This window comes from Notolepis coatsorum (genome assembly GCF_963971535.1).
Source record: "Notolepis coatsorum genome assembly, chromosome: 2".
NCBI classification, from domain to species: Eukaryota; Metazoa; Chordata; class Actinopteri; order Aulopiformes; family Paralepididae; genus Notolepis; species Notolepis coatsorum.
In genome coordinates, this window is record NC_140166.1 from 179,116,765 (window position 1) to 179,131,865 (window position 15,101).

Below are 15,101 nucleotides of genomic sequence, written 5' to 3' on the forward strand. Positions count from 1 at the left end.
AAATTTTATTCAATTAAACAAAATTAACATGAAAAGAAAAGTCAAAAACAGGAAGCGCACAAATATCAAACAATTATATTCGGATACAAAGAGATTTGAGATTTTGTATCGACCTTTAAGATGTGTTCATTCCACATACAGTATCTGGGGCACGGAATCTAAAGCAGAGTCTGTCCCGAGTTCAGAGGTAACTTGAGGAACTCGGGAGTGTAAGCCAGTCATTTGAGTGGAGTTTATAGGATCCAACAGTCCAGTCTGACAGTGTTGTGATGTATAAAGATGGTCATTTTTCAATAAAGGCTTAAACTAATTCCAGTGTTTATCACGTCTCTCGGAGAGAGAGAAGACCAGTAACCTTTACTTTAAATGCTGTGAAACTGTAAACCTATTATAAAGACCTTACTGTGGCTATTGTGGAATTGTCCAAAAAGAATTGCAGCTGTTGCAAAGTCTCTCTGACCTGTAGTCAACCCCTGTCATTTGTACTTTTCCATAACTTTTGGAGGATATTTCATGGCCGTGCGAATAATATCCAGATGGCAGCTACTCTTCCTGGGGTCCACACAAAAACATAAAGAATATGAGACTCTCTTTTCATTGGCAGTTTCAAATATTGAAGAACCTGTAACTGTAACCTGTTGCCTATTATTTTCTATTGTGGTAAACCAGATGTAGCCTATAGTAAGAGACAGCCCAGGTTTACTGTTCCTCTTTTAACAGTAATTATTATAGTATATATTGAAGATTATTCTTTGTCATACTTGCACCTAGACTGGGCCCAGCCTCCTGAATTGTGCACTACCCCTTTAAAAAAATGCCTATAATAATTCTAGATGGATACTTTATTATTTATTGATTCATTTATTCAGTTCATGCGATTCAGGGTGCTGAATTTAAATTGAATGATATAATTAGTATGGAATTTGGAAAAGGGCACATGGGTGTGATTTAGGAGGTTGAATCCAGGCTAACCTACACCATCCTTATTACCAAATTGTTTTGGTGTACTGGTTTGATCCTTGCTTTCTAATTTAAACTGGACTGAACACTCGGATAATTCTACTTCACCTCAAGCTGGACAGAGCTATGACTGGAAGGAATGTGGCTCTCCCTTGTGGCAATAAGTTGCATGGCCTCTGAATTAATGACCCCTGTCACAAAATGATAACAAAAGTAGTAGTAATACCAGACCAATCATACAAATTATATACTTTACTTATTATATGAATTATGTTTAATAATGAATCAAGAGCTGTGACATTCACTCCACTTGTACTCCACTCCATAATGTCTGAAAATAAAGAAAGGAATGGTTTAACGAAGTGTGTGTGTGGGGCTATAGCTGTAGCTGTATGATTGCATGATGACCTACCTTCAGCGTCATGCTTTCTCTGCAGGTGCAGTTTCAGCTTGTTTCTTACACTCCTCACACACATGGTGGCAGTGTCTGTTGGGGATATGCTTCTGTTTAATAGCACAGCAATGGGCACAGAGGGGTTTCGCTATGGGTTTCGCTCCTCTCACCTTGAACAAACGTTTCCAAAGGGATGTTCAACAGAAGTGACAGTTGTGATTGGAGGATCGAGAAAAGAGGGCGGGTTTGAGATAAGTCAATTGGCTTTAGCTGATTGATTGATTGATTGAAAACTTTATTAACAGATTGCAGAATGGGTACAGTACAGCTCAATACATACAATTGTTAAGGGGATGCAGACCAGAGAAAGACTTTCGTCTTGTTTACATCAGGGTCCCCCATTTTCAATTCATCGTAACATATATGACATACAGATAGACAGTACTGCTACATCTATACATTTATGACATACCAGATTTGCAATTACAGTACTGTTTGTGATACAAAAAGAGTCCAGAAAAAAAAGAGTATATACATTTGACGTAGAAACTGTACATTGGATTGGGTAGGTGGGGGGGGACTGTTTTTTTCAGGTGGTTGGGTAGGGGGGGGGGGGGGGGGGGTTGGGTAGGAGGGGGGGGGGGGGTTGGGTAGGAGGACACTGTACAACTGTACAAACAAAACTACATTGGATTATTGACAAGACCATACTTGGTAATTTACTGTACATTGGAGGGGGTTGTGTTCGGACATTTACAGGGGCCAGTTTCGAGTTGCAGTCTCCCTTAGGTGTTTTTTGAGTGTTTTTGAAAGTGGGTAGTGATTCACATTCCTTTACAGCTTTGGGTAGGGCGTTCCACATTGATGTGGCATAATTGCGAAACGTGTTTAGTCCCTTGTTTGAGCCGAATCTGGGTTTAACATGATTTGTGGAGCTCCCTCTGGTGTTGTGATCGTGGTATTCACTGACCTTTGGGAAGTATTTTGTCATTTACATGGGTACCTTGGTCGTGTAGTGTATCTTGTAGACCAGGCCCATTGCAAGTTGCTGTACTCTGTCGTCTACTCTAAGCCATCCTAGGTTGTCAAAGTGGGCAGGGGTGAGGTGGGTTCTAGGAGTAAGGTCAAGCAGTAGTCTGACCAGTTTGTTTTGAGATGTTTGTAATTTTGTTTTTAGCGCCTTTGAGGTGCTTTGGTACCATGAGGTGCAAGCATAGTCGTAGTACCCTTGAATGAGTGCTCCTGCTAGAGTCTTCAGGGTATTCTTGTTTACCAGTGAGGAGATCCGGTACAAGAATCGAGTTTGTTGGTTGACTTTTTTTATTACATTGGATGCCATTTTGTCACAGGAAAGATTTGCCTCTAGGATGGAACCCAGGTAGGTAATATCTTCTTTCCTTGTGACAATATTGTCACCCACTGTAACTGAGAAGTAAGTAAGTAAGTAAGTATTTATAAAGCACCTTTCATACATGTCATGTAGCTCAAAGTGCTGTACACAATTATAGGCATATATAACGATAAAAGCAATAAAGTCACAGTGATCAGTTAAGATCAATGTTTAAAAAAAAAATAATAATAATAATAGTAACGTAAAAATGAAAATAACGTAAAAACAGTCATTTGCTTACCAGTTTGGGAGAACAGGTCCGCACAAACATTTCCGCTCAGTAGCAACCGGAAGTGCACTAAACCAATGCACTTGTATGGTAGGTAGCAATGTTTAGCTCTTATAACGCTAGTGTAGTTACGTTTTTATCAGTGGTCATAGTTGGGTCCATAGTGCTTTACCAAGTCCCATGGATCCATCAGTGGCCGTGTATTGTGTGCGTATGTACCCGTTCCCTCATGTGGTCAGTGGCCAGAGTTTGGGTCCATAGTGCTTTACCAAGTCCCATGGACCCATCAGTGGCCGCGTCTTGTGTGCGTATGTACCCGTTCCCTCATCTAAAGATTTGGGTCCACAAGACTTTTCCAAGCCTTACGGATCCATCAGTGGTCGTGTATTGTGTGCGTATGTACCCGTTCCTTCATCTAAAAAGTTGGGTCCACAAGGCTTATCCTAGCCTCATGGATCCATCAGGTTTTTCCAAGCCATAACTATTTGTAAGCTAGACTGTATAGGTACGTTTTTAATTTTCCTTTAAAAATGTGTATAGAGCTGGCGTTTCTGATGTGTGTTGGTAGTGTGTTCCATAGTTTTGGGGCATAGTTGGCAAATGCCATACTTCCTATCCTTTTTTGGTTTCTGGGCGTGTCTAGTAAACCTGTAGTGGATGACCGTAGCGTTCTTGAGGGCAGATAACTAACTAGGGATTTTGCTATGTATTTTGGGCCTTGCTCATTAAGAGCTTTATATGTTAGGAAAAGGACCTTAAAATCAATTCTATGAGTTATTGGAAGCCAGTGCAGAGTGGCCAGGACTGGAGTGATATGTTCTCTTCTCCTTGTATGAGTTAGTAATCGAGCTGCAGAGTTTTGGATAAGCTGAAGCTTCCCAATGGTTGCTTTGGGAAGACCAGTGAACAGTGCATTACAATAGTCAAGCCGACTTGATACAAAAGCATGAATACGTTTCTCTGCATCCTTTTTATTTACGAAAGGTCTTACTTTCGCTATGTTTCTTAGGTGGAAGAATGACGTTTTCATGGCCTTATTTATATGAGACTTAAAGGTCAGGTCTGAGTCCAAGATGACACCTAGGCTTGTAACCTCAGTCTTTACATAGGATGACAGACTCCCCAGGTTTTTACAAAGCACTTCCCTTTTCGCTTTTGGGCCGATCAATAGGATTTCGGTCTTGCTTTCGTTTAATTTTAGGAAGTTATTGTTCATCCACTTGTTTATTGCTAACAGACAATTTGTAATGGACTGTATGGCTGTAGTGTTATTTGGTTCTGCGGAGATATATAGTTGTGTATCATCAGCATAACTATGGAAGCATACATTGTGGTCTCGAATGATGTCCCCGAGGGGCAGCATATATAGTGAGAAGAGTAATGGACCAAGGCAGCTTCCTTGTGCGACTCCAAAATTGCTGTCATGTTCCTCGGATACATTGTCTCCAAGCTTAACATAGAACCTTCTCCCCTTAATGTATGTTATGAGCCAATTTAGTACATGATCGGAAAAGCCAACCAGTCTTTCAAGACGACTGATCAAGATATTATGGTCAATCGTATCGAACGCTGCACTAAGGTCCAATAGGACAAGAATTGAGACTTTGCCAGCATCGGAGTTTAGCCTGAGGTCGCTAACTATTTTGGTAAGGGCAGTTTCAGTGCTGTGATTTGTTCTGAAGCCTGATTGTAGTTCCTCCATGATGTTATTATCTTTGAGAAAGGAGTTTATTTGTACTGAGACTATCTTTTCTAATATCTTGCTGATAAATGGAAGGTTCGATATTGGCCTATAGCTTTTTAGTTCGTTTACATCTAAGTTTGTTTTCTTTAGTAGTGGTTTTACTACAGCCGTTTTAAATGCATCTGGAAAAGTGCCTGTTTGAAGAGACATATTTATGATTTCAAGGACATGATTTGAGACACTATCAAACACCCGCTTGAGAAATGCTGTTGGTATAGGATCAAGGCAGGAGGTGGCGGAATTACACTCAGAGACAATCTTACAGAGGTCAGGTAATGTAATACATGTGAATTCCCCCATTGTTATCTCAGGTGGGTTTTCACTCACAGCCAGATCTATATCAGCGGTAATGCTTGCTCTAATCAATGATATTTTTTCATTAAAGAAAACTGCGAACTCTTCACATTTTGTGGCTGATTGCTGCGGTATATGGGGGGGTGGTATGTTAATCAGCCGGTCAATGGTGGAAAAAAGCACCCTGGAGTTACCCATATTTTCTGAGATCATTTTGGAAAAATATTCCTTTCTCGCAAGTTGTATTGCTTTATTGTATGCGCCCATGGCGTCTTTGTATAAATTAAAGTGAGCTGTGAGTTTGAATTTCCTCCATTTTCGCTCGGCTATCCTACATTTTCTCTTGTTATCTTTAACATTGGTTTTATTTAGCCATGGAGAGATTCTATCAGTTTTTACCTTTTTAACCTTTAGAGGGGCAACAGTATCTAACACTGTTGACAAGGTGCTGTGGAAGTTTTGCACTTTCTGATTTAAGGAGGATTCACTGCATTGGTCATATGATTTCATCATACTAGAGAATTTTGCTTCAGCTCTAGCGTCCAGAAGCCTTCTGTGAACTAGGAATTCGCTTCTGGTCTTATGTAATATTAGGCTTGTACCATAGAACACACAATAATGGTCAGAAATTGGAATTTGTTTTACTGATACATTCTCAATGTTTAGCCCTGTTGTTATTAGTAGGTCCAGAGTGTTGCCATGTTGGTGGGTGGCCTCGTGAACATGTTGCATCAGTCCAAAACTGTCCAGTAGGTTCAGAAACTCACAACCCCTGGGGTCATCCTTTTTGTTGATATGAATGTTTAGATCTCCATTAAGAATGATTCTATCATACCTGGTAATGCAGATCGATATGAGTTCTGAAAATTCCTGTATGAAGAGTGGCGAGTACCTTGGTGGTCGATACAATGTCACACATATTACTGGCATTTCTGTTTTCAATACAATAGCAAGGTATTCAAATGATAAAAATGTTCCCAGGTCAATATCATTGCACACAAATTGAGTGGAGATGATTGCTGCTATTCCGCCTCCCCTCCCACTCTGTCTGTTTGATTGATAGAATTTAAAATTGGAAGGGCAGGTCTCAATCAGTGTTGCTACACCAGTGATATTGTCTAACCATGTCTCTACTAAAAACATACAATGTACACCATGTTTTACTATGAGTTCATTTATCAGAAATGATTTTTGTTTCAGCGCTCTAACGTTGAACAGTGCTAGTTTTAGCTGTACGGGTTCTGTAGTGGGGTGTGAGATAGTCTGTGGTTGAACACTGATATTGATAAGGTTAGATTTACATATGGGACGTGATAATGAGTAATTGATTAGTCTTTTGGTGATCAGAATCGTCGGTCTTGCTGAGTTTGTTATTTGAACCGAAGAGAATGGACTCTGTTTTGCCCAGGTGTAATGATAGTTTGTTGTCGGCGAGCCATATGCAGATTTTGCCTAGTTCTGAGCTGAGGGCTTTTTCAACCTGTAACTTGTTCTTGTCAGAGACCAGCAGGGCTGAGTCGTCCGCAAACAGGAACAAGTTGCAGTCACAAGCTGACGACATGTCATTTGCATAAATTAGGAACAGTAGCGGTCCTAGTATGCTTCCTTGTGGAACACCACAGCTTACTGTGAGGGGGGGGGGGGATAGGGTACCGTTTACCTCCACCATCTGTTCTCTCCCCTCCAGGTAGGATTGCATCCAGCTCACTGATAGACTATCAAAACCAATTGCTTTTAGCTTGTCAATCAGAATGGTGTGATTGACAGTGTCGAAGGCCTTTTGTAGGTCCAGCATGACCATGCCGCAGTATTTGCCCGCGTCCACCTCTTGTTTGATGTGGTCGTTTAAATAGAGAAGGCATGTGTCAGTGGAGTGGGATGTTCTGAAGCCAGATTGGAATTCGTAGATTAGATTTTTTTCCGCCAAGTACTTTTCGACCTGTTCGTATACAATTTTTTCCATGACTTTCGAGATGGAGGTAAGGATAGAAACAGGGCGGTAGTTGCCTGGGTCTAATTTACTGCCTTTTTTGTGCAGAGGGGTCACTCTCGCAATTTTGAAGTCCTTGGGGACGTGTCCCTGTTTTATGGAGAGGTTTATTATGTGTGTGATGACTGGGGTGATGGCGGCTGCTGAGTCTCTGAGGAATTTGGAGGGGATGTTGTCATGGCCAGTGGCCTTGTTGGGTTGGAGGGCGCTCAGAGGCAGCTAAGAGGCAGTCAAATCTTGGGTTTTTGGACGTGTGTTTTGTCTAAATCTAACATCTGAGGAGGACTATTTTTGTAAACGTATGGGTTTGCTATGTATCGTTAGACATGACCGACGGTCATTTCATGTATGCACGACGAGATATAATAATGATAATCTAGCGTTGATTTCAGGATGATTAGATAGTCAGCCGAAAAATTACAACATGATGACTGGATTACAGTAAAAATGCCTTTTTCTCGTCTTTTTCCTGGAATGACTGAAAAGCACCCAAACCATACTCTATTCAAAACGGAAATGTACGGATGAAGCATGTTGACTGGAAGCAACTCACTGACAGTCGACGGCGTTATTAGACCCATAGATATAATATAAGATATATTTTAAGCACTCGCAAATGTCGCAGTCTAAAACTATATCCATTGAATAAAGACCTGGCGATGAAGGGGGATCAGCGCCCCCTGCTGCTGGCGGTCAATGTGTTAAGAGACAAACTTTACACGGGCCTATACAGTTCAGGGAAAACCTATAGCCTGACATGTTGGACCCTCCTATCTTGCGTACGTTCCATGGGTCTGACGTGTCAGGTTGCAGGCTAGGAAAACGCTGCTCAGATCGTGAAGGGTGACTAAAGGCCTATGTGGGGTAGCTGCTGTACGGTGGGATAGGTGCTGTACGGTGAGATAGGTGCTGTACGGTGAGATAGGTGCTGTACAGTGGGATAGGTGCTATACGGTGAGATGGTGCTGTACAGTGGGATAGGTGCTATACGGTGCTGTACAGAGGGATAGATGCTGTATGGTAGGATATGTTTTGTATGGTATAGCTGCTGTAAGGTGCTCTTAGTTCTGTTAGCGGGAGCAAAGTTATCTGCCACATGCTGTGTAGCTCTGTCATTCAAATAGCCTATATCAAGCCCTGCCCCCTCGGGAAGCAACATTTGCAATTGGAGGTTCAACATAACATAACAATACCTGTATAACATAGCAATACCTATATAACAATCCTTGTATAACATAACCATACCTGCATAACACAATACCTGTATAATAATACCTGTATAACATAAGAATCCTTGTATAACATAACCATATACCTGCATAACACAACAATACCTGTGTTTCAGTGGCATAGATGGCCCCTTTCGTGACTGTGATGCACCGAGTGAATACAGTCCCTTGTCCAACCATGTAAAATTCCTACAATTAAGTCTGTCTCGCTTTTCTCTATCAAAATTCTTCTCGTACAAGTATCGCAGAGAAATTTCAAAGGTACTCACAGTTGCATGAGGGTTTCAGACAGACAAATGCTAGGGTTTGAAAGCTTGGCGTTGCTAATAAACATTTAAAATAATTGTTATAAACTGGTCAACACTGCTTAAAACGGCTTTAGCTGCCTGATGCGCCTGCGCTGTGATCACAGCGCAGGTGCATCAGGCACCCAATGCCGGAAATAAAGCTGTGTTGACCAGTTTATAAAAAATATTTAAAATGTTTATTAGCAACGCCGAGCTTTCAAACCCTAGCATTTGTCTGTCTGAAACCCTTGTGCAACTGTGAGTACCTTTGAAATTTCTCTGCCAGTAGGGGGTGAATTTGCAGTGGCCCAATATCCAGATTTCTTCTTCAGCCCCACTAATAAGCCTCTGCCATGAGAAAACACTATGATACGAAACAGGCGCCACTTGTGACCTGCAGTCTTTCAAAAACAAGATTATGAGACTCATGTTACATTTTCTCACCTGTGTCCTGGTCCAAATGCTGGTCCAAATCCTTTCCCCGGTTCTGGACCAAAAGGAGGAGACAGTTTCTGCATCTTACTTCTGCAGGTTGGAATATAAGAGGCCTTCCCCACTGCATAACCAAGGACTCCAGCCACTGAAGAGAAAAGCTTGGTCATAATTACTTCCTGACGGTAACAATAACCATTACACCAAATGACCCTCTAACAAGGCTCACCAATTAATTTGGGAAATGGACCAAATCTTGGTGATGTTTTCCAAATGCCTGCATGGAATGAAAACACTTATGTTAGTTAATTTCAATTGTGTAAATATCAACTTTGTTTTAGTTTTTACTTTGTTTATATCTTCATAACATGAAGGATGAGGGCTGAATATCTACATCTTACCGTTGTAGAGGAGACCCCCAGTGACAGCCATGCTACCCACAGAGAGGGGGAGAGCTATGGGAACAGAAGGCAAGACAAGAGTCAGACCAGTGATGCAGTGGTAAACTAGGAACTGTAGTTACTGATCACAGAACAACCAATAACATTAAAAAGGTTGATATGTTCTAAATAGTTTCATTTTGTGCATCTCCCTCAATTATAATATATTATGTAAATTGCATCGGTTTGGTGTGATAAAGATTTATAGCAGCTTAAAGGTGGGTAAACTGTACTTCAAATACACTGTAAATAGGTGGGTAAACTGAGTAGGATTTACTCTCGATTAGATTAAAATGTATTGTCGTCATACAGCACAAGTACAGTACAACGAAAATAAGTTTGGCATCCAACCAGAGTGCAAATGTAGCAGTAAAATGCAACAGCAATATACAATGTACAGGTGATGATTACATCTGAGTCAAACCACTTGCCAGGAAACGGATCAAAGCACAATTCCATCAGAACTAGAAAAGTGCACTCAGTAGAGCGCAAATCTCCACCAGGCGGCAGCCACACATTTGTACTCTCTCAGAGCAAAGAAAGATGCCTGCAATATTTAACAAATGCAAAGGGCGGCTGAGTGCCGCAGTGGGCAAGGCGCTCGCCACTAACGCAGGAGATGCTGGTATCGAGCCCAGCTCTCTGCGTTGTTACCGGCTTGGCCGGCCGTCATACTAACACAATTGGCAGTGTTAGAGGGTGGGAATTGGAAGTTGTGGACAGCGACTCCTACAGGTCGGTTGGGTGACGCCGGTGCGGCGGAAACAGGAAGTATCGGGGGCAGTGTGAGCCTCCCACGCGTTACTCCTCGCCACTGAGAGTTCGAGCTGCTGTGGTGAAAAGATGCGACAGGCTGCCTCCTCGTGTACCGGAGGGGACACGTGATGCAAGGCTTCTATCCTCACTACAGCCGACCAGTGGGAGGCATAGTCTAGCAATGTTCAAGACAGGGGAGGGAAGAATTGGAAATACGAAATTGGGATGGGAGAAAAATAGAAAATGGGGAGAAAAAGTGGATCAACATTTTTTTTTAACAAATGCAGAGACCATCTGTTACTAGGGGTGTAACGATGCATCGATTAATCGAAATGCATAAATTCTAATGTGTTAAAATCGATGCATCTATTTGAATATGTTAGAATCGATTATAATCTAAATTAATCGAAATAAAAAATATATATATATATTTTTTTGTATGTATTTTTTGTGTGTGTATTGTTTTTATTGACCTATAGTCCATTCATGCTGAGTGAATCAGTTCCCCCAGCCACATTTGTGTATAATTATTTTTTTGGGGGAATTAACTGATCACTAGCCTACCAAGGACAGCCGACAGACAGTAGCTACACGTTAGGTGGGGGCCAATGAAAGTAGATCTCCCCAAACCATTCCTATTACACTATCACACTTACACTATCACAAACAATTACACTATTAGACGCTTAAACATGGGGGTGTGGTTAATCTAGACCAATAAAAGCAGTAGTCTGTACTAGGGATGCCCCCCGAAACCCGGTTCTAAACAGGAACCGGTACTAAATTAGTATTGATAAGCTCCGACGTTATCGGTTCTGCTATCGGTACTCGAGAAATTATGGAGTTTTTTTCCAAGGAATTTAAACGTCGCAAACTAATCTTGTTTGTTGTTTTCTCTATCTCTCCTCTCTCTGTCTCTCTCTCTCTCTGTCTGCACGAGGAGCGGGGTTGTGCTACACACACGCGTGACTCGAGTCGCTCACACATGCACATACGGGTACTTGAGGTGCTGAACACAGACAGACGTTCGAAAAAAGCATGCATAGCGCAACCTGTGTAACATTAAGTTACACTTCTATCTTAACGTTAGCAAGCTAAGCATGCATAGTGCGACCTGTGTAACATTAAGTTACACTTCTATCTTAACGTTAGCAAGCTAAGCATGCATAGCGCGACCTGTGTAACATTAAGTTACACTTCTATCTTAACGTTAGCAAGCTAAGCATGCATAGCGCGACCTGTGTAACATTAAGTTACACTTCTATATTTTCTTTTAATCTTTTTCCCCCTCCTTTTTCCTCCGATTTTCTCCCATCCCAATGTTAGTCGTTATGCCAATTCCCAATCCCCTTCCTGGTTGCTGCGCACTTACCCCCCACAGTCGGTCTGGGAGAGTGGAGGCTATCACGATCACGTGCTTCCTCCGACACACGTCTAGCCAATCAACCGCTTCTTTTCACCTGGCAGCGTGGACTCTCACTGAGAGGGTGTAACGTGTGGAAGGATCACACTACCCCCCTTAGATCCTATCCGCGCTGAGCAGGTGCCCCGACCGAACTGTAGGAGTCGCTGTTTACAACGACCCGGACCCACCCCGCCAGCTTTCCCACCCTCTAATACTGCCAATTGTATTAGTGTGAACGGCCAGCCAAGCTGGTGACAACGCCGGAGCTGTGAGCTGGATTCGAACAGGCGAATCCAGCGTCTCCGGCGTTTGGTGACGAACGCAATCTCTGCTACGCCACCTGACCGCCCTAGTTACACTTCTATCTTAACGTTAGCAAGCTAAGCATGCATAGCACGACATGTCTAACATTAAGTTACACTGCTATCTTAACGTTGGCAAGCTAAGCATGCATAGCGCAACCTGTGTAACGTTAAGTAACTTGTGTTCCGCGGGGAAAGACCGTTCATCACTGCATACAACTTGTTTTAATCCAAACGTCCATTCAGAAACTTTGTATTATGAAATAATTCTGGGATGTCATGTCTGACACTATGCTTTGGTGCGAGTTCAGCTGACACTGTTGACACGCCCACTACGTAAAGCGTGTGTGCTCTCACACACACACACACACACACACTGCTCCGGTCATGCATCCACTCAACTCATGGAAAATACAGCATCAGGCTATTGTTCTAAAAGTATCTCTACTAATTAGCCGTTTTTAACAGCTGGGTATTGGGTGGGACATTCTGATTTAAGAACTTTCTAAATAAAATAGAAAGTCCCAAAATAGTTAATTTATCTGACTGCTTGTATTAATTGATCAAAAAGTAGCCATGTGCAGTAATATAGTTATATAAAAGAAAGGATAATAAAGCAATGTCGATTCTGTTCTTAATTAATTGTTATATTTTTCTTGCAAAATAATAAAAAATAACCGATAGGCGCCTAAGGAAGTAGAGGTGTTGCCGTGCCTTCTTGATAACACTGTCAATGTGTGTGGTCCATGTCAAGTCCTCGGATATGTGGACTCCGAGGTACTTAAAACTGTTCACTCTCTCAACCGGTGCCCCGTCGATGCTGAGGGGGCTGTAGTCCCTGACCCCCGACCTCCTAAAGTCCACAATCATCTCTTTTGTTTAGCTGAAGTTCAGGGAGAGGCTGTTCTCTTGACACCATCCCGCATGAACCTTTACCTCTTCCAGGTAGGCCCTCTCGTCGTTTGCAGAGATCAGGCCCACCACTACTGTGTCGTCAGCAAATTTGATGATTGTGTTGTTGTTCCGCTGTGCCACACAGCGCTGTGCTGTGTACAGGGAGTAGAGGAGGGGACTCAGAACACAGCCCTGGGGGGCCCCTATGTTGAGAGTGATGGATGAGGAGGTGCAGTTGCCTGCTCTCACCACCTGGGGTCTGCCCGTCAGGAAGTCCAAGACCCACTGGATAAAAGGCATTGTCCTTTTTGACCAAATTAATCATTCGGGGGCGAATTCACAAAGGGCTTTTTCTGACCCTATGCAGGCGCAAATAGCTCTGAAATGTAAACATGTGAGACTTCAATGTGGGTATTGACTCCTGCCTTGACCTGCGTAAGACTCACAATAGACCCAGGAAGAACAACTGTCCACGCCGACGGCTTCACATTTTTAGAGTTGTTTAACTTTTAACATTTTATATAATTAGAAGAGGAAATATGAATTTAAAATGTGTTTGCATGTCTAAGGTGTGTCACAGTCCTACCTCTGTACCACAAGCTCTCCTCGTGGCATTCCTTCCAAACCTGCTTCACGTCATCTCTGTGAATGTGACGATCACCAAGAGGACACTGTAAGACACACAGGACATGTCAAGGTACCACAAGGCAGTAATAGACTGTCCTTTACTACTAAATATGTCATTGCCTCTCACCTTCCTCTCCTCTATCACTGCAGCTGAGCCAGCAGCAGCTCCCTCTGTCTTCACTACTATCGTTTGCTCAGCCGTTTCAGCGCTCATGATTCAAATATCACTCTTTTCTCTTCTGTTTCTAGAATCCTTTTTTTTGTCCTGTACTCCTGTAGACTGGCAGACTTTTCCTCTTCAGACGCTCACTTCTTTGCTTCTCTATTTACTGCTGGTTATTGCTTCAATGGCTCCACCTACTTCTTGAATAAACAGACCAAATGTCCAGCCCATTCAAAAGTGCTGTTGATATTGTGTAACATACCAAGCCCCTGAGTAATGATTCCCATAGAGTCACTCTGAGCACTTGCCCATGTGGCCCCTGATGACCAAAATGCCATTTAAAAAGTCAGATCTTAAAATGTTATTGGATTAGGAAATTACTTCTATGTTGCGATAACTTCTCTATCATGTTTAAATGTGTTTGGGGGGAAATGTCCGGGCTGCAAAGTAAGTAGTGAATGGTAATAGCCTATCAGGCCAATACTATGGAATTACTTCTTAGTCATTTTCCTTAATAGTTATTTGCTGCTATGGCAATGCAATACGTTTTAGATTCTATTGAAAGTGGTCTTAAAAAGTCTTAAATGTAACCTGTTGAAACTTGCAGGAACCCTGTCTGTCAACATCCACCTTCAGTGAGACCATAACACCTGCCCATCATAAAGATGACGTGTCACCCACCTCTACAAGCAGCAGTATCACCACCACTAAAGGTTTAACCTCACACGACCCTGCACTATGGCCAAGTGTCATAGGCCATACCCAACAATGTGGTATCAAGGGGACCAATACAGGTAAAATATATGGTTTTCCCCCAAAATACAGCGAACATGGCTTCTGTATTCGGTTAGCACAGACTCAGTCTTCTGTTTGATATTATATTTTTTCTAAAAAATGGTTGCCTAATGCCTAATGGAGATTTAGGATTCACTATGTGTACCCTTGCCTATATGTAAGGGGTATTTGAAGACAAGGTGGGACGGGGCGCTGGGAAATCTCCCTTATTTTAAAATCCCAATGTTGACAGCTATGTAGCACGCTCCTGTCCTGTCTTTTGCAATGTTTGCAAAGAATAATTATGGATGCAAACATCGTGGACCGGATCCTCATGAATATGATGAATAAATGCCTCGTAGTTAACCTCTTAACATGCAACGGCGGCGGTCAGGTGGCGTAGCGGAGATTGTGCTCGTCACCAATGCAAGAGGCTGCGGTCTCGACTCCCGGAGAGTCAGCATTGCCTTGGCTCGGGCTGATCGCTATACTAACTCGTTTGGCTGAGTTAGGGGGAGGGGAGCCGTGGGTGGGTCCTGGGCGTTGTGGACAGCGACCCCTACAGTTCGGTCGGGGCGCCTGCTCAGCGAAGGTAGGATCTGGTGAGAGGTAGTGCGGCCTCCCACACGTTACACTCTCCCAGTGAGAATCTGCGCGGCCAGGCTGGCTGCACATGCGTCGGAGGAAAGCATGTGACAGTCTCCGGCCTCTCGGACCAACAGTAGGGGAAAGTGCGCAACAACCAGGAAGGGGGTTGGGAATTGGCATAACGACTAACAGTGGGATGGGAG

The 15,101-nt window shown here is 42.7% G+C and overlaps 1 protein-coding gene across 1 annotated transcript; it reads right to left on the minus strand.

Annotated features, from left to right (window-relative positions):
- Positions 1 to 34: 34 nt before the first annotated feature.
- On the minus strand, positions 35 to 13,698 carry ociad2 (OCIA domain containing 2). The gene is made up of 7 exons (XM_084307479.1): positions 13,501 to 13,698; positions 13,333 to 13,417; positions 9,351 to 9,404; positions 9,179 to 9,226; positions 8,962 to 9,097; positions 1,373 to 1,447; positions 35 to 1,291 (listed from the first exon to the last, which is right to left on the minus strand). The coding sequence occupies exons 1-6, from the start codon at positions 13,585 to 13,587 to the stop codon at positions 1,381 to 1,383; spliced, it is 477 nt and encodes a 158-aa protein (XP_084163605.1). The 5' UTR covers positions 13,588 to 13,698; the 3' UTR covers positions 35 to 1,291; positions 1,373 to 1,380.
- Between the last annotated feature and the right edge of the window lie 1,403 nt (positions 13,699 to 15,101).